The sequence below is a fragment of the Parasteatoda tepidariorum genome, chromosome 7 (genome assembly GCF_982258835.1).
Source record: "Parasteatoda tepidariorum strain Cologne lab strain chromosome 7, Ptep-v5.0, whole genome shotgun sequence".
Lineage (NCBI taxonomy): Eukaryota > Metazoa > Arthropoda > Arachnida > Araneae > Theridiidae > Parasteatoda > Parasteatoda tepidariorum.
In genome coordinates, this window is record NC_141761.1 from 89,821,951 (window position 1) to 89,842,432 (window position 20,482).

The 20,482-nt window shown below is 26.7% G+C and overlaps 1 protein-coding gene across 1 annotated transcript; it reads right to left on the minus strand.

Annotated features, from left to right (window-relative positions):
• Nucleotides 1–1,159: 1,159 nt before the first annotated feature.
• Nucleotides 1,160–18,634, minus strand: LOC110283573 (uncharacterized). The gene is made up of 7 exons (XM_087168259.1): nucleotides 18,543–18,634; nucleotides 11,741–11,802; nucleotides 10,413–10,478; nucleotides 10,282–10,317; nucleotides 8,114–8,254; nucleotides 3,395–3,436; nucleotides 1,160–1,252 (listed from the first exon to the last, which is right to left on the minus strand). The coding sequence occupies exons 1-7, from the start codon at nucleotides 18,580–18,582 to the stop codon at nucleotides 1,232–1,234; spliced, it is 408 nt and encodes a 135-aa protein (XP_087024385.1). The 5' UTR covers nucleotides 18,583–18,634; the 3' UTR covers nucleotides 1,160–1,231.
• Nucleotides 18,635–20,482: the final 1,848 nt, after the last annotated feature.

Genomic DNA, 20,482 nt, shown 5'->3' on the forward strand with positions numbered 1-20,482 from the left:
TACTAAATCATGCAGAAAACTCAGAAACTAACAAAATTAGTCAAGATGAGACATCGGTCCAATTTATCTATATTTTATACTTTATTTATTTATATTATTTTTTTTTATTGCCTTTATTTGTGTATTCATGTTATTATATTAAGCAAAATATGCTTTCAGAAGTTCGTCCTATTATTCGATATCAACCATAGTAGATAGTAAAAAAACTACCATGATTAACATTTTCCTCTGATACATTTCTCCACCTATACTTATAATAGGCGACCTAATATATTAGTACATTTAGTTCATCTTACTATTATCAGTACTTATTTTTAAGTCCGTAAAAATCGCCTAACTATTATTGGCGCCTGTAATGCTTAAATAAATGCGGTATTAAAAAATACTGGTATTGCCGTTATAGATTGCTGTGGTAATAAGAACCTATTGTACCAATATAGGTCTTAATCTAGGTACTGTAGTAGTAGGTTTTTTACCTAACTCCGGAACTTATGAGTACCTCAATATTACCATATAACACATACATAAATGACCATTATTTTTTTGTAATTTGTTATATTTTTCAAACGGTTTCATACTATTAGATAAGATAATATAAGTTAGAAATTCCACTCACCAAAAATGATTAACTATACATATTTATAAATTACATTAAAGATATTAAAAGATTCTTAATGTCTACACATGACATTTACTGCAGATTTCTGGTGTTTTTGACGAAGTTTGGATTTCTAAATAATGTTCTGTAAGTATTTCCAGGCACTTTTCGAAATTATGACTCCCTCTCTTTTCTCCTAAAAATAGCTTTAAATGATTCTTATACGGTGAAAATAATTATAAAGAAAATTTAAAGTGTCTGCTGGATGTCCAGCAGATGCTTGAGGGAATTCCAAATACCACAAATCTGTAATAATGACAAAGAATCCTGATTTTTGTTCAGTCAAATAGTTGAATAGAACGTTGATCAGACATACATGCTTCAGATCCTAAGGTCAGGGGTTCAGTCCAAGTGGTGAAGGTATTAAACAAGAAATACTTTTCAGTTTTGTTTATTGACCGTTCTTGTGATGTCCGTTTGGTTTAATTTTCAATTCCCCCCCTCCCCCTGTGTTACAACACTTTAAATGTTACTCTATAAGGTAGAATAAATAATAAATCCTACAAAGTTTATTTATTTTATTGAAAAAGTAAATTAAAATACAAATAAAAATATGTGACAAGTTACAGTTGTTTAATTGTTGCCGTTACAACTCTGAAAAGAAAAATATAAACATCAATTAATATCAGAATTCATTTATAGTTAAACATAGAAAGTATCCCAATAGATTTAAATTAGTTAATTTTTTTATACCTCGGTTTATGACTAATTATCAAAACCGAATAAAAATTGAAGCAAAGCATTTTAGTTAGAAATTCTATGTTTGCCTTAAAATTTCTTGCTTTATAACGATACGATAAGTTAGTATACTGAATTTATAGGAAATTTTGAAAACAATAATGATAATAATAAATAAATATAAAACTTGTGTTTAAACATATATATATATATATATATATATATATATATATATATATATATATATATATATATATATATATATATATATATATATATATATATATATATATATATATATATATATATATATATATATATATATATATATATATATATATATATATATATATATATATATATATATATATATATATATATATATATATATATATGGGCAAATCTCTAGAACCTTTAACTTTTGTGTTTTCAAACTTTTCTTATAAATATATAACATAATAAGGGAAAATTAATTCGAATAAAATTACAGGAATAACTATGCATTACTAACTTTAAGATACGTATAGTTTTGATTAGGAGTAACTTGCTTTTGGCTTTCATTTCTTACTTCAATCCTACAACTTTTCATCAGTGTCACTTAGAGTGTTTAACATACTTTTTTTTTTTTTCAATATGTATTCTGTTTAAAAAAAAATTGAAAATCACTAAAAACATCCTTTAGTAGCTCAGCTGTACTATCATATTTTCCTGAATGATATTTTTCGTGAATATTGACGTTTGCAAACACTTAAAGTTTGTCGCCAAATTTCGGCACGTTAAACCGTAAACATCGAAAATTGAAAAAAAAGGTATACAATACAATTCTGCGAGTTTTATGTTAGTGATATTCCAAAAGCTTATTTAAAGTAGAACAAACATGTATCATTATTATAGATAAAAATTTTTTATTTGTAGTAATTATAAATTAATCGGATTTATCACAAACTGTCTTTCTGTGAGATAACAGTAACGATGTCAAGACCGTAACCAGACGCAGATCTAAAAAGAAAATGTTAAAATCAATCAAAATTTTGAGCACACGTTTGTCATTGCCTAATTTATTTTCTGTGTTGTGTTGCATCTGAGTAAAGTTTTCGATCTATTCTCTAGGTTGTCCAGACCGCAACCCTGTCAGACCGTAACCTCAGGATTAATTAATTGAATTTAACATATCAGAAATTAGTTTTTTCCCTATGTTTTACTAATTGAGGATATTTTTTGACTGAAAATAATTAAAGTAAGCCTTTTTATACATTTTATAACAATTTAACCTAATATTAAAATTTTTAAATTTATTTATGATACTAATAATTTGTGATGAAAAATAAAGGGTAAATATGGAAAATTCACGCATTTTAATTTTTTGTTTATAATAAGGGCATCAAAATTTTCGATGATTATTTTCTGATATTTCATAGATTTTCAAACAATTCTGGAGGTGTAAAAATAGTGTGCCTATTATATTTAAAGGTTCTAGAGATTTGCCCATATATATATATATATATATATATATATATATATATATATATATATATATATATATATATATATATATATATATATATATATATATATATATATATATATATATATATATGCCTACCTTGGCAGGTAGCGCGATACCGTATCGCTGGTTAGAGATAAAATTATAATTTCGTGTTTTTAAGGATCAGCCTCCTTTGTTAACAGTCATACTTTAGCATTTACGGAACATCCTGTTATATATAACGTTTTAAACTTGTACATTTCCACAAAAAATAGACTAAAAATGTGATTAAAAAAATACGTAGTTTTAAGAACAAAATTAGTTACGGATTAGCAATCCTTATTCCGAATAAGGCAAGATCAAGTATTTGTATAAGTGCAACAAAATATTTCGACCTCAGTGTAATCATTTAGTTTATAAATCTTGTTATTGTAATTTAAATTATTAATCTTACTATTACAATTTATAAAAACTTAAATAAAGAATGCATACTCGCATATCTAAAAATTAAAAAAAATACTAAACTTTTAAAAATGAGTTATTTAAAACAAAATTTGAAAACACTGGCTTACCTTTTTCACTTTTCTAAACACGCATTGACTGGCTCTGGGTGCCTAAAAAAGAAAAAGTAAAATAAAGATGTTATTATTATTATTCCCTTTTAGCATATAAACGTTACCGGCAATATAGGAAACGCAGCATTGTATACAATGCCTGGAGTTTTTAAACTAAATGTGAAATATAAGTATTATGTATTATAAACCTTACCTAGAGGCTGTAAACAATGACAAATATTATTTAGGCAAAGCATGAAACAGGATAATCACGGTAAAATATACAATGCATTACTTTTTTTTCAATTTCTTTCGTTTCTTTAAAAAATATCCCTGAGTTAACAACCGATGATAAATAACATTTATACTTAATTTTTTTAAAAAAGAAATAAACCTTAGCCTGTTTAATTAGTTATAAATAACCGAGAACACCGGGCACCGGTTCTTAAATTTAAAATAATAATAATAATAGCAAATTAGTGTTGGGTATACCGAACTAAGTTCCTTTATTTAATAAAAAATGCTTGCATAAAGAATACCAGTCAGTCCATATACTCCTGTCGGTTTCTTATACCGGTAAATGTTTTCATTGATATATAATGATTAAAAAAAATTTTTTTTTTGGTTTTATATTGTAACCGGTATTGAACTGTCGACTTGATTTTGAGTTCACGACTACTAGTGTTCAACTCCACAGTCTTGTAATTCTAAACCCAACCCAGGAGACAAAGGAACTCCTTAATTCCCGAAAATGAGCGAATTATTATCGTGAATGTCCGAAATATTTGTTTAATAATCCCAATTTAATTGTTTAATAATTTTATATTAATATTAATTTATTCGTTGACATAATTACATTTATTCGGTATTTTAATATCTGCTAAGAGAAGATTAGGAGAAACATCAGCAATCGGAGTACCGGTTAAATGGTTACTGGGCAGTGGCCCTTTATTTAAAAAACATCGATGTAGGCCATACGATGTAGGCAAATGTATACCAGGCAGAGGCACTTAACTAGACCTTGTAATTATTTCGGATATTTACCAAAGCGACTATGTAATATATATATATATATATATATATATATATATATATATATATATATATATATATATATATATATATATATATATATATATATATATATATATATATATATATATATATATATATATATATATATATATATATATATATATATATATATATATATATATATATATATATATATATATATATATATATATATATATATATATATATATATATATAATAAATAAATAAATACAAGAAAACACGAAGAAAGTTAAGAAAAACAATAAGTTTCATTTAATGCGCTTTAGCTGCAAGTAAACAGAACTCATTAGATATGTTCAAAATGAAGAATAAAACAAAGAAAAGTAATAGACAAATGAAGAGAAAGAGGGGGAAATAATAAGTAAAAAAATAACAAGCAACAGTTTTTAAAAAAAAAAAAAAAAAAAAAAAAAAGAAAAGAAAAAGGTGAAATTTTATCTAAAAACAACCGGAAAAAAAAGATATAATCTTTTCTTTAGCCCACACGATTATATCCGCAAAACAGAGTGCTTTCTGATATTGTATCAATAAAGCCGAAGGAAAAAATATTAATACAATAGTGTGAGGAGCACTCAAAATTTTTTTTAAAAAAATAACAACAAATAAAATAGATCACAAAAAGTAAAAATAAGTAACATGTAAAAGCAGAAAATAAAATAAAAGAAAAAGAAAAAAACATTAAAAAGGGGACATAAAGTGAGTAGCAAAATCAGATCAACTTACATGGGCAGAAAATTTTTCAAGAATGATTTAAAAATGTTTTCGTAGAAAGATTGCCAGATTACAAAATATGAAAACAAAAGCGCAAATTGAGTGTAACAAGAGGGTTTTAAAGTGTCGTTCTTACTGCACTGCTGAAGTGATTTGTTATTCTGAGCTTTGATTTGTTAGTTACCAAGCATGGGCCCGAAATGGATGTGCGCAAGGTAATATTATACTGGATAATTTTAGAAATTGATCATAAATAGTTTCAGAAGATAGATATTTATTTAAGAAAACATATAAAATAGAAAAGAGAAACATAAATTGCCTGTTTTTGCAAATAATTTTAGCCACGGATTTGCACGATATGGATTAGCACATAGAAAAATTTTTTAAATTATCAAAGAAAAAAATTTTAATAGATAATTTTAACACGGATTTGCCCGAAATGGATTTGCACATGGAAAAATTATACAAATTAACAAAGAAATTATTTAGTAAATAATTTTGGCTATGGATTTGCACATGGGAAAATTATAAAAATTAACAAAAAAAATGTTTAGTAAAAATATCCACAAAAATATACGATTAATTCAATGATTTTATATAAAATTTTATTACTTTAGCTGGGTATCCATTGTTTTTTTTATCAAATTTTGAAGGAGTTTATCGATTTGTTTTTTGGATAAATAAATATTACTACATATTCTTTTAATTCTGTTCATTTCATTAAAAGTGGTATTTAAATAGATGCTCCTAGAAACATTAGAATTCCAAGTAACTAGTTTATTAATATTAAAATAAAAATAATTTCTTTTATCGTATAAATCAACAAAGCAGATATTTTCAACCTTCATAATACCTAAATCCAAAAAATTGAAATTAATATTATCATCATGATTACGAAGTAAGATCAATTCCTCAGGGTATATATTACTCAATAAAATAGTAAAATCTTGGAAATTAAAGATAATTAAGTCATCAATATATCTAAAAACAAATTTAATACTAAGAGTATAATTTTTTTCATAATAATGCAAAAATAAGTTAGCTTAGAGAGATGAATAATTAGATCCTTGTGGTATTCCATTAATTTGAAGAAAAATATCCTTTCCATTGTAAAGATAATTACTAAAAAGACAAAAATTAATCAGAATTTCCCAATAATCAAAATCGCAACAAAGGATATTTTTAAAATCATAGTAATAATTCAAAAGGACATCTTTTAGTTTAGAAAGGGGAATGCTATTGAAAAGATCCTGGAAATCAAAAGTCGCAATAGAATTAATTTTTTTTTATGTTTAATGAAATCTAAAATCGGTTAATTATTAGTGATAATCCAAGAGAAACCTTCTTTAGTAATATAGTTAATAATCTTATTTAAGTAGTTAGAGAAAATGGTGCCAGGTTTAGTTAAATAAGTATTAGACCCACATGTGATAGTTCTAAATTTTACTGGAATTTTATGAAATTTAGGACTGATAATTAGGTAAGGAAATTGTATATTGCTAATTTTAATTTTTAATCTCTTGTATAAAGCTAAAATTTTTTTAATGACAATATTATTATTGAAATTACTGAGTTCGAAATTTTTACTATTTTTTAATTCCGTATTTAAAAGTTCAGCATAGAATTTTTTACAGAATATAGCATAATTATTGTTAGCTTTGTCTATGGGAGTAATTACAAATTTTTTTTGAAGTTGCTTAATTGATTGAACAATATTAGAAAAATTTGTTGAATTGTTATTCTTATTTAAATAATCCTTATTATTGAAAATAAAGTTTTTAAAGTAATAATAAACTCGCCATTTCCATTCTGTTAGCATACCTAAAGGTAAAAAGAATCTATTTGATAACTTTAAACAAAAACTATTAAGATCATTAAGAAAGTATTTTAGAATCCTATTGATTGATATATGGTAAATGGGTCTAAATTTTGTGCCTTTTATCATTAAATTCCTAAGTTCCAAGTTTTCTATAATATTTAAATTACCAGTAATAATATGTTTATGATGTTTATCAACAAAATCAAAATATTTATCCTCCTCACAGTGACATTCATAATCGGATATATTAATACTCCCTAAATTTATGCTTATATCATTATAGTTAAATATGGTTCTACCAAGAGATTTGTTATATTTAAAACTTTTAATTATGTTAAAATCTTTTAATGGAAATAAAGCTTTAAAATTTTCAAAAATGTTGTGAAATTTGATCTTATCGAAAATTAGATTTTCAAAGTTGATAACGAAATATAAATTATCTAAACTTTTCTTTTTATTAGGCAAAATTTTGCTCATTTTGGCTTTTATAAGATCAAAACAAAGAATTTTGAAATGTAAATTAATGAAAGAAAAGTTAAGAATTAGATCGTAGAACTTATATACTTCATAATTCTTAAGGGAGAAGACAAAATCTTTAATTGGTTTAATGCTATATTGTTTATTAAAGTCTTCTTCCATATTAGAAAGAAATTTTATATTTAATTTGTCACTATTAAGAGAGTTTCGATTACTTCTTGAACCCCGTTTACCTCGATTTGTACGCTTATCTTTAATATGAAAAAGTGAAAAAGTTGATGAGTTCTTGTAGTTAATCTGTGTATGTTGGAAGGTATCGTTTAGCCCATACGGCAAAATTGTTTTGTATAAAAGCATGTAGTAATTTTCTTTCTGTAATTTTCTTACTCTAAAATGATTCAATTCCAGGTTATCTTTTTTTTCTTCCGGTTTTTTTAAATAAAATTTCACCTTTTTTTTAAATTTTTTTTTTAACTGTTGCTTGTTATTTTTTTACTTATTATTTCCCCCTCTTTTTTTTCATTTGTCTATTATTTTTCTTTGTTTTATTCTTCATTTTGAACATATATATATATATATATATATATATATATATATATATATATATATATATATATATATTTAGTGAGATAAATAATTTAAAATAATCCTACTTCTTTGTACATGTCGTCACCAGCTCGGGCACTACTGAAGCACTCCTTCATAGCTTTTCCAATCGGTTTCTGACTGTTAGCGTTTCCATATTCTCCAAACTTCGTGCGGTCTACTGTCATTTGACCGTTGCTGGCAGTAATCTGGAATTGAACTTATTCATGTTCAGCTTATACTTAATCGCATAGAAATTGCAATTATTTGCACTTGATCTTGAATTGAAATCATTTTGTCAATCAAAATAATATAGGGGGATAAGAAATAATAGGGAAAAATATAGTGATCTAATTTAATTGCTTTCGAAAATACCTGAACCAGAATTACGCAAACAAGCATGAAAATACCTGAAACGTATTTGCAAACTTTCATTATAGCAAATATTTGCCGTTGTTGCAGAGTTGTTAATGTACCAAAAATTTTTCAGCATTGAGCTGCAATTCATCTGCTGATATTTTCCCCATTATTTACTTAGGTTATTTTGAAATGACAAAGTTTTATAGGACTTGGCATAAACCCGTATTTCCAAAATGGAAAAAAAAGTCCATTCAATTCATATCTGGTGAGCATCGTGACTTTTGCATAAGAATATAGTCTATTTATCTCCTTTGTGTATCATTAGATCCATGAGCTGAAAACAATTTTGTAGGAATATTCATTTTTAAATACTAAAAAAAAAAATTTTTTGAGTCCAACGAAAGCATAACATCTTGCAAAATTTGTTTGCAATAAAGATATTTGATTTTTAAATTTGAGTTATTTCTTGCCATCTCGTACTTAACACAAAAAGTAAATTATGTCACTATAAGTAAATTTACTGAGCATCAAAATAATTACTTTGACGGTAAAATAAATATTTTAATAATGAAATCAAATAATTGTGTCACGAAAACTTTATATATTTAAATCTCCTGTATAAAAATGATTCTCTTCAATTTTGAATTACTCATACGAGACTAACGATAGTTTTCATTAATCAGCATTACCGGAAATGCGTGAATTGACATCAAAAATGTAGTGCTAACTTACCAGAAATATAGTGCTAACTTACCTGAAATATAGTGCTAACTTACCAGAAATATAGTGCTAACTAAACCAAAACTTACATCGAGTAAAAAGAGCAAAGAAATATAGTATAAAGGGATTGAATTAGTTCTCTGTACTGAGAACCTGTATTTTACTTACAACCTGTATCCTCAAAGTATAAAAGTTTCGTGAGACTTTTTGTACTTTTAAGGTCAAGAATCAATTACTGAAAGGGTAAGTTTACTCAAAGAAATTCAACTAGGCTTTTCCGGAGATTTATTATTTATACAGGATTAAGATTTCTATTGCCTCGTACAACGTTAAAATCTGATTATTAAATCAAAAGCTATTTGATATTTTATTTCTTCTTGCCGTTTGCACTACATTTCGCAAAACATCGGCAATGGTTGTTCTTAAACTAATCATGCTAAATCATGCTTTTCGTATTAGGATGTTGTTGTTAATTTACGTCGCACTAGAGCTTGACAATGGGCTATTGGCGACGGTCTGGGAAACATCCCGGAGGATGATCCGAAGATATGCCATCACAAATTTGATCCTCTGCGGAGGGGATGGCACCCCCGCTTTGGTAGCCCGACGACCTGCGCGCGAAGTCGAGCACTTTACGGTAGCACAGTTTAACAAGGACGAATACCGCACACCCTCTTTCCCTACGCAGACTGATCCAAGTGGTCACCCACCCGCACACTGACCGCAGCCAGTGATGCTTGACTTTGGTGATCTGCTGGGAACCGTGTCTTAACGATCAGTCCACTGCGGGACTTTTCGTATTAGGAAACATCTTAGTATGTGAATATATGATCAAAAAAAGTTATTTCAAATGCATGCCCAAGATTCTACAAAGGATGATTAAATACCCTGCTTTAAGCAATTGCCTTTTCGCCTTTTTATACTTTTTGATGATTGTCTGGTTGATTTTTCTGGTACATTCTATAAACTAAGTTGCACGAAATTTTTTTTTAGTTTGCTTAAAAAGTAATTATGTATGAGATTCTTTTGTGAACAATCTGGCTAAAAACAGTTGTATGTTAATAAATATAAATTATCATAATAAAATAAGGATTTATAACATACTTAGACTATTTTGATACAAAAAATATAAAAGAAAAAAGCATATTTTACTCACAACGACTCCATTATCTTTCATTACTTTAGTGAAGCACTATTAAAAAAGACAAAGAAAAAGAATTAATCATAATAAATTATACTGAAATAATTCTGAGTACAACACATACATTTTTAATTTGTTTAACTTACTGTCTTCACTCTTTCTGGCCTCATGGCTCTAGATGATTCGTAGCAACTGGTAAAAGAATTGCCCAGCTAAAGAAAATTAAGTAAATTTTTAACACAAAGGATCAAAATATTGACACTAATTGAAATTTAAAGTGGCTTTCTGTATTTCGCTTTCTCTAATAGTATGATAAAATTAAAAAAAAATTAGAAAAATAACTTCGTGAAACTGTTCGTAAAATTCTTAGCAATTTCGCAAAATTCTGAATTTATAATGATAAAAATAAATGAAAGTTAGAATTTTAAGGCTGTTCAGTATAGTAAATGGTTAATGTTCAGATTTTTTAATAACTTAAAAAATAATACAAATAATTTTCTTCCAAAAGATGAGATATTACGGGTTTTAACTCAAACTGAACGTTAGCAAATAATAACAACAAAAAAAAAAAAATTGAAATAATTAGAAATTAATATTTCCAATTTTTATATATCTGAGAACATCCGGTTTCAAAATTTATTTTTTTCTTAACTTGTTTTAAGAAACTATGCATTTTATTATTTTTTTCAGTTATATTATTATTTATTAATATTAATTTTGTTATTATTAGTGCTACTTATTATGTTATTATTTATTGTAATTACTTATTACTTAAATATCTTTTAAAAATTTGTAAAATTAAAATTGCATGTTTTTTACTTATTAATTTTTGAGAAAACTAAAATACAAAATACGAATGTATTTTGCAAGTTTTCTGAGAAAAATTGAAGTAAAATATCCAAATTCAAGTATTATCACTTGAAATTCAATTTCGAAAGGAGAAAAAAGAAATTAAGTCTAACCTGACAATGAGTTACAAAAAACATATTTCACCTTTTAAAAGAAAATTATATGAATTTATTTTATAATTTAGTTTTCAAAATAAAAACTATTTTTAAATGCTTCAATGAAGATTGGAAAGAGTTTTTGTACACTTATTACTAGGGGTCTATAAGAAATTCAAAATTTCTTGGTGCCTGGTTAATTTTTCTTCAAAATTAATCCGAAACTGAAAAAAAACGATTAAATTTTAATGAAATATTGAGAACTAGTTACGATTTGTAAGACGTCGTGAAGACCTGGCATCGAGGGTTTATGGAAATTAAACAACTCGTGAATTAAAAAAAAAATTCGAAAATGTATTCGAAATTCAGTATGGTATAATAAACATTTCAAACAAAGAAAAATAATTTGAAGATATTTTCTTAGTGAATTTAGTTTAAATTAGGCAACAGTTTTGAAGAAATTGATATGGACTATTATCAACATAGTGGGTATTCGCAGTAATATTGCTGTCATTTTGAAAAATACTTACATCAGCGTCATACTTTCCTTTCATACAATTCAGAACAGCGTTGTTATCAGCTGCCAGTATAACTGCAAAGTATATTAAATTGAATGAATAAATGAATCGTTGGACAATAAACAAAATAAACCAGTTATTGATTGAAATTTAATGCTCATCTTAATGTTTAAAGTTTAGTGATTTAATCGAATTAAAATTAAATCTTAGATCTAGGAAGATATAAAAATTATAATCACAATTTTTTTAATATATTTAATGGGTTTTAAATAATGCATATATATTTTCGGAATCCTTGTCAAAAATGAAGCAAATAATGAATTCAAAGAGAGGATGAATCACAAATCTAGAAATCAGCCGAATCACTCGTATTGTAGAGGTGCGATGAAATACATAAAAACTAGTTTGATTGCCTGATAAAACTTGAAAGAGTTTTTAATAATAATCCTTCAACTCGTCTTTGGCATTCAAACCTGTTTCGGGTGTTTTTTTTCTCCCTCTTCCCCAGAATACCTTTTGATTTTTATAATGCTGTCATAAATTATAAGATATATGATTGTGAGTTATAAAATTGTAAGGACAGTGGTTAAGAAATACTCTGTATATTACATGGAACATTTTTTGATCCTAAGCAAATTAAGTAATAAAAATATTAATCTACTCTAGATTCTTTTTTCAATTACAGATTTTTCTTTGTGCTAAAAGCTAATAGCCTTCTACAAAACAATTTCTTTAGTTTTTAAAAACCTCCAAACGAAGTAAAGAAAAATAGGAATTAAACAAATATAAAATGGCAGAACTTTTGACTTAAAGTGTAGAACTTGACAAATCATTGACTATTTTTGTTTTGGTGCAATTACGTCAAAATTAAATTTAAAAAAAAATATCTATCATAAACGAGATTTTTCATCATAATAATAATGTTTCACAGTGATTAGAGTTAACTGATTACTTCCTGACGAAAACCTTCTTTGAGACATTCTAAAAATTAGAATCCTACAGTTTGAGTTCAAATGTTTCGCTGATTTTGATGTTTTATTTGTAATTCATATATTTTTTTTTATCAAAATGTACAGTCGGCCAAAAAAAGTTTTTTTGAGAAAACTATTGAGCAAGCTTTCAAGTACTTAACTGTATTTTTCTTTTCAAATATTGTATCTTAAATGCACTATTTAATTCATGGTACATAAAGAGCTTAGTAATAGTTTCAGTAATAGTTTGTGATTGCTCCTATGTCTTATAAGCTATGATTAAAAACTCTCTTATATTTCATTTATTTATATAAAACAAACTAGCGTAGCTAAAAAGGACGTTTTACCACGCGATAAACTTTTCCTTACAAATTCTCTTTCAAAGTCATAAGTAATTTAAAATTTAAATAATAGAAAAAGTGAGTACAGGCACACTTAGAGTAAGCTACGAAGCTTTAAATAGTGAAAAGAAAATTTTAAAATATGAAAAATAAAACAAATTATGAGAGAATAACTTAGATTTACGAAATGGAGAAGCTCTCTTCCAATAATTGGTTTGCATTCTGATATTTAAATTTTTTTTTCAGTATTTGAAACTTTATCTTTCAACTTCAGGCAAACCTAAAATAAGTTATCCTAAACTCCCTTTTTCTAGACTTTAAACTTTAAGTTACTTATGGAGGGGAAGCAAAATTTGCTATATGAAAAGTTTTTCTCGCAGTATAGCGTCCTTTTATGGAAATATTATAGATTTAATATTAGATTTAATTTAAGTTATCAAAGTTGACGTTTTAAACCTTTAAAGATGTTTAAGTGTTCCGATATTTATTCGAAATCACAAACCTATCAAAAGCAGGTAGTCTTAAAGAATGCTATTTGCTGACTAAAAAGCAAATTTTGTGCAGAATATGCAAGAATTTGAGACTGAGAATACAATGCAAAAATAACGTTATATTATGATACAGAACGTACTTGCTAGATGCTTATAGAATTTCAATTAAAATTTGGGGAATATGTCCTATAAATATTATAATATCAGGTGGCGCAATTAAAGAAAATTCTAAATTATTATTTGGAAATTAACGAACAGAGCTTTAATTGTTTTTTTTACCCCTGTTTATGACATGTCAGAAGACTTTTTTATTACGTATACGAGCTGTTCATTTAAAAAATCTCAAATATACACCTGTGCATAATCTTATTTCACAGAAATCTGTCAATTAAACAGATGGATTTTGAATTGTTGAGCAAGGATTTCAACATACCAGAAAATTCAGGAATATATTTCTGACAAATTAAAAAAAAACCACAAAAAACAAAGAAACGACAGATGTTTTATTCACAATGAAAACGTGGATGATTTCCTATTTGATGTTTTTACAGTACTTTTTATGACTCGAATAAAAAACGCATTCAATTCTTTGTCTGACTAAAGTATTTGATTTTGTTTTATATAGATATGATCTCTACTTTAATCGTGACGAAAAACACATTTTCCTGCTACGTGATCTATGCGTTCACAGTTTAAAGTCATTTTGAAGGTCAAAATTGTAATTCAGTTTCATTTATACAACAAAATTCAAAAATTTAAGAACAAAATGTAACTTTTCCTTTAAATTGTCAGAAAATAAAATATTCCAAGAGTAGACTTCTAAATTTTTAAAATGATAGAATAAGGTCAAGCAAATGATAGATATGGTCAGGGATTTTATTTTTTCCAAACATTTCACATTCAGAGCGTTTTTGTGGAGACATAAAATTTTTGAAGAAATAATTTTTCTCAATCTTTCCTCAGAAAAATGAATTACTATCATTCAATTCTTCACCCGCTCCCCTTAGTTATGGCCTAATTTGTTTCGTCATAACTAAGCAATTATTCATTTTTTAATTCAATTATTAATTTAATTTTTTATTAAATTATTAATCATTCAATTATTAATCATTCAAATATAAATTCAATAATTTTTTTCAATTATTAATTTAGCTTCGTGAATTGATCTCATCCGCATATATTAAATATTAATTATTAGGGACTGCGCTACAAACTATTGCATTTTCAAAATGAGACAAGTCAGTAGATGAACAAATAGTTTGGAATGATGATTATAACTCTCATGAATTGTTACAGAAGTAATTTATAATAATAAGAGTGATAAATTTATGAAAAGATATATTGATAAACTAAATGTTAATAATGGAAATAATAATAATAAGATGGATAAATTAAATGGTAATTTTCAGAGAACTAACTGAGTAATAATAAAAGGATTAATAAACATAAATTTTAATAGTAAGATTAATAACTTAAATTATGTTTATAAGGTTTATAAACTAAATGATTACACTGGGGAACAAATTTATACAAATGCTTGATCTTGCCTAATTCAGAGATAGGGATTGCAAAGCTGTAATTAGTTTTGCTCCTAAAGCTACAAATTTTATTTTTTCAAAATGACAGTTTTAATAAACTTTTTGTCCAAATGTACTAGTTCAATACAACAGGGAGTCACGTAAGTGAACATATATAAAACCATGCCTTGAAACATCTTCATACTCGGATGGGGAACTTCCCTATTATGATCTCTTCAGAAGAAACATTTCATAATAGAAAAGCGCCCGTAGCGGTGGCCGGATATATGATTCCGGTCGTGGATTTCTATACCATTTTAATCCAGATGATGTGCTCTAACTCCCCTAGAAGTTTGCTGTAATATTTATGTGACCCCCAGCTATAATGTTTTTAAACTTGTAGATTTCGACAAAAAATGGACTACAAATGTCATTAAAAAAATTGCAACTTGGATAGAGAAGCAGATAGCAGATTTGAAATCAGCTATACGAATTATGTAAGATCTGTTAAAAATCTCATGCAGTAGGAAAAAAAAATTTAATAATGAGATTTACACTCTATATAAACTAAACTAAATGACAAAATAATGACTAGGGTTTAGAAACGAAGTGATAATTATAAAATCGATAAATTAGTTGCTCATTTTCTAGCGAAGTATTTACCCAGAATATTGTTAGAGCTAACGGATTAATGGTTATAATGATTGAAAAATGATTCACCGTTAAATCAATCAATCAATGATTTGCTAAATAATATAATGATTTAGTTTTTTCGAAAAAATTTGATGGCATTTTTCATAAGTTCCCAAATTTGAAGTTCGCAACTTCCATTTTAAGCATTTCAATCTAAGCCACAAACTGATCCATACAGCTTTTATCTTAAGGTGAATTTTAATTGCAGTTTCACCCAAGAATATTCAAATATATCACACTATACAACCAAACAAACTAAAAGCATGCATCTTTATAATCTTTGTAGAAAAATGAAGAATGACATAAATGTCATTCTGAAAGTTATCACCCTTTATGCAAATTCTTAGAACCCTTGTAAAAAATGAAATAAAAATAGTTCACTCATTGCTAATTACAAAATGACACAAAAACGCTGTTAAAATCTTACGAATGATGCAGGCTGGATTCAGAATATCAAAAATCAGTTTCAACTTCTTCCAGTCTCCTCTGACTATTAAACAGACTACTTCAGTCCTTTTGCAGGAGTGATTCATTTGATTTCAGTCGTTTTTTTTTTCTTGCTTTTATGTTTGTTTTTAAACTTAAATGTGCATATTTTTATGAATTCATTTTTAATAGAGATTGTAAAATCAATTTCGAACAAAAATAAAAACAACTCAAAGTTGAAAGTTAAATTTACTTTTCTTTAAGCTCAAATAAAAATGAAGTTGATAAAAAAATTAAAATGCTACACTAAAATGATGAAAGATAATGGCTTCGTTATAAGTAAATATGTTTTTAGCCTTTACCGAAATGCTATGACATAATCTTAATGTAAAAAAAATAATAATAATTTTTATTATGAAAATTGATTTTTGCTTCCAACCCGTCATATTCAAAAATCAATTTCAGCTTGCAGCCCCAATATTTAAAATATTTAACTACATCATTACTTTTAAAGTAGAATAAAAAAATCATTCTAAGTAGTTTAGGACAAGTACCAAAAATGCACTAATTATTATATTTAGGGCAATTTTAAACTTGGAAAAAACTGTTGCGTAAAACGGTAAGTTAATCTTCTATTGTAAAGTAATCTTTCTAGAAATCTTTTTGATTTATGGTAGTTCAGACTTTGATAAATTTGTTAGTAAGAATTGTGTAAAATAATAGTTTTGAAATTCGATAATACAACTGATAAAAGTAAATGAGATATACCAATTTAGTTTTGCGCAATCCATAAAAGACAAAGAAAATTTAAAATTTAGTATAGTTAAAAGTAAGTTAAATTATACAAAAAATTAGGCATTAGCCTTAAAATTTGATTTTAACTTTTAAAAATACGTAAAACAACCACCATGGCTTGACATGTTTTCTAAAAAAGTTAAAAGAATGTAATTTCAAGAATAATTTTTGGCTTATGATAATTCAAAATTGAACAAATTAAATTAAATTAATTCTTTTTGAATAAACTTTTAAAAAATGGCGTTTTATTTAATTCAGCATAGCTTTAACCGCTTCTTTCTCGTTCTCGTCAAAATGACTAGGAGAATTTAAGCCCTCTATTTCTCATGCCCGTGATATTTTCTTGTTGGATTGTTCAAAAGTAAACATCTATTCACATCGTCTAATCTATTAACACAAAAGTAAGCAATCTATTAAATTTTAAAAAAAAAAACTTATGCTTGCACCATGTTCATTTTTCATTCTATACACCAGATGGCAGTACTCAACTATTTGTAATGTGTTTAGTTGTTTATTTTTAGCTAGATGTCATGAGAGTCATCAAACAAGTAGGTTTGCGATTAACCCAACAATTAGGGATGAAGACATGTATACATTAACCTAGTTTTATATAATTTTCTCGAATAAAAAATTGGGACTTTTATGACTGTTTTTTCAGAAAGTATGCGACCATTTAAGAGGTTAAAGCGAGAGTTTTGAAGCTTTTAAATAGTGCGACCTAGTTTTCAGAAGCAAAACCTATAACGACACAAGTAAATTCGAAGCATTAAATTATTTTAGAGACGGGCAACATTTATCACTTGGAAATAATTAATCTTTAAAATGTCTTTTTAAGAAGAAAACTAAAATAAAGTTAAAAATTCTAAAAACAAATTTTATACTTTTTGTTTTCCAATTCAATTTTCTTTCCTCTTTTTTGTCTTAAAGAAAAATTAACAACAGTTTTTTTTTTAAAAATATTTTAATATAATATGAAATGTTGTCATAAATAAGGAAATTTATCTTTAAAAACAGTGCAAATAGTTCAAAAATTTAGTTGTTGTTTTTGATGTAATAATTAATTTATAGTAATTTCATGCAATTTATAATACAATAAATTCCTAAATTCATTATATTTTAAAAGAAATATTAATACGATGAAATGCATTTGAAATATTTGAAATTCAAGCATTAATTGATTAAATTTTTTTAAATATTTGAATATTTTGTGTTATTTTTATTTTGTAAAACTAAACTTATTTACACAGTATTTAAAACGTAAGTTTTAATAAATCAGTCTGCCAAGCATTTTTAGTGTTATTTTTTTTAAGCCTACATTATAAACCAACATTATAACTATTGATTTATTGTTATTCTATTTATTATTTTTTCAAACTACATTAATATATTATAAATTTACGTGTATTTTTTTTCATATAAAAATCTAATGGCAGTAATTTAAAAGAAATGATAATGCAATAAAGTCAATAGCTTTTTTAAACAAAGAAAATTAATATAATAATTCTTGAATGGTTCTATAAAATAATAATAACACAATAACATGACATTGTAATGAGATAAAATTTCAAATATATTCTCACCTCCAATACACGCAACAAAAACAAGCAGCTTAGTAAACATCCTCACAAAAAGTTTTCAAAAATCTAAAAAATTTATTATCCTACTGAGACAAAGTTACTAAAGAACTAAAAACTTTTTTCAACTGACCGAACGCTTTATATCCTAATCTCAGGCATATCTTTAAAAAAAGGTCAGTCTATCAACTATATGTTTAGTTTTTTTCTACTTATGATAACAAAATAATTTATCCGTTTCTTTCCTTCTTTCTTTTTTTTTTTTTTTTTTTTTTTTTTTGAAATCCGCTCTTTACTCTCTATAAAGCTTTCATCCCTATTATCTATGAAATCTCTCTCTCTCTCTTTAAAATAATTTTTTGTATATTATTTTCCTCCTTCTTTAATTTTGAATAAATATACATCATTTCACTAGACAGAGGTGAGGTAACATTTATTTACTGATATTGAACTGGAATAAGCTGGGTAAAGCCCAGTTGTAAAAGAAAAAAAAGTGATCAAAAACAATTAATAAGGAAGAGCTTTTGTATTCAAATGTTTGGAAAGCCATATTTATAAGAGGATTAATGGTTTCCTTTTATTATGAATGAAAAGAAACGTATGAAAGGAGTATGACTAATGCATGATTTGACTACGCGATTCTTTGTGGCGGAAAGAGAAATAATTTTTTTCTTTATTGGGGACACTTTAAGAGGAGGAAACAATAATGCTATAACTACAGCTTATTTTGAATTCTACTGATACTTATGTTGTATGAGCTAAATATTGATGCTGTTTTTTTTTATGACACTTGGGCTAACCAAGAACACCAGCCATTGGCTCTGGTGACTTAAGTCAGGTAGGCGCGCCTTTCGTTTGATACAAAAACACCGCAAGGGTGAATTTCCAACCTCTCAGAACCTCTCGGTTAGATTGCAACATTCGTGAGGCTACTTCTACAGTTTTGACAAATATCTAAAGGGGAGGGAAATTTTTTCCAGATTCCTGTACCCTTGGTACTACTTAGCGATCGATCACGGGATTTTCGATTCTCCAGATTTTTTGAGCACGTAAATCGCATGTATTCGGTGGGTCTTAACTGAATCGAGGAAAGAAATATTGTATGTATTGTATTGTTTCATGTTTCGTACGCATTCGTTTGTTGATTAACTTAGGACGTATGAGTTTGCAAACCGAGTATTGTATCAGATACAACAGTTTTGGACTATGTACTAGATTATCGCTTAAACAACAATATTAGACTGCTGAGTCTTAATATCTAGTTAGCGGAAGAAACGATCATGAATCTCGAAACGATCTGACAGGTACTCCAAAATCTGTTCTGGGGGGTTGGTGTTGAGTAATAAAGGTAAACCCCAAGTAACAAATAAAGGAAATAATAAGAAACTTTTTGTGACTGTCATACAAATATCGGATCCATATTGGATTTAAGATTTCCAAAGCTCTACAAAACTACAAAAAAATTCTTTGACCCAGAACCAATTTTTAGGAACTAAGCTCTCATGGAATAGAAAATAAAACGTAAAAAGTTTTTACTCTATTGAAAAATTTTACTAAACATTGGGTAAAAGCTACGGTCTCGTATGCGTCTCGGTTACCGGGCTGTTAGTTTTTAAAACCCCTGACGGCTACTAATGCTCATTTTCAAAGTCTCGTAATTTTGAACTATACCTAGAAGATTTGTCTGCGCCCCTGGTACTGTTAACTTTAACGCATAAATTATCCTTGGAGAAAGCTTTAACTGGAAAATTTGTTCCCATCATTATTAGAAAGTCTGTTGAATGTCAGACTACATCATTGGCCATTAAAATTGCTACACCAGGAAGGCGACACAACACGAACGTGAAGTTTGAAGAACGGATAAAACATGTTGTGGTATGCAAATGATTAGCTTATCAGCGCTTTCATGCAAAGCAGGAGGAGGTAGCGACACCTGCAATGTGAGT

Coding starts and splice junctions, on each gene's coding strand:
- LOC110283573 (XM_087168259.1), bottom strand. CDS start 18,582: ATGTTTACTAAGCTGCTTGTTTTTGTTGCGTGTATTGGAG. Junction 10,479..11,740: donor AAGGAAAGTATGACGCTGAT/GTAAGTATTTTT, acceptor AATTTTCTTTAG/CTGGGCAATTCTTTTACCAG. Junction 1,253..3,394: donor TGTTTAGAAAAGTGAAAAAG/GTAAGCCAGTGT, acceptor TTTTCTTTTCAG/AGTTGTAACGGCAACAATTA.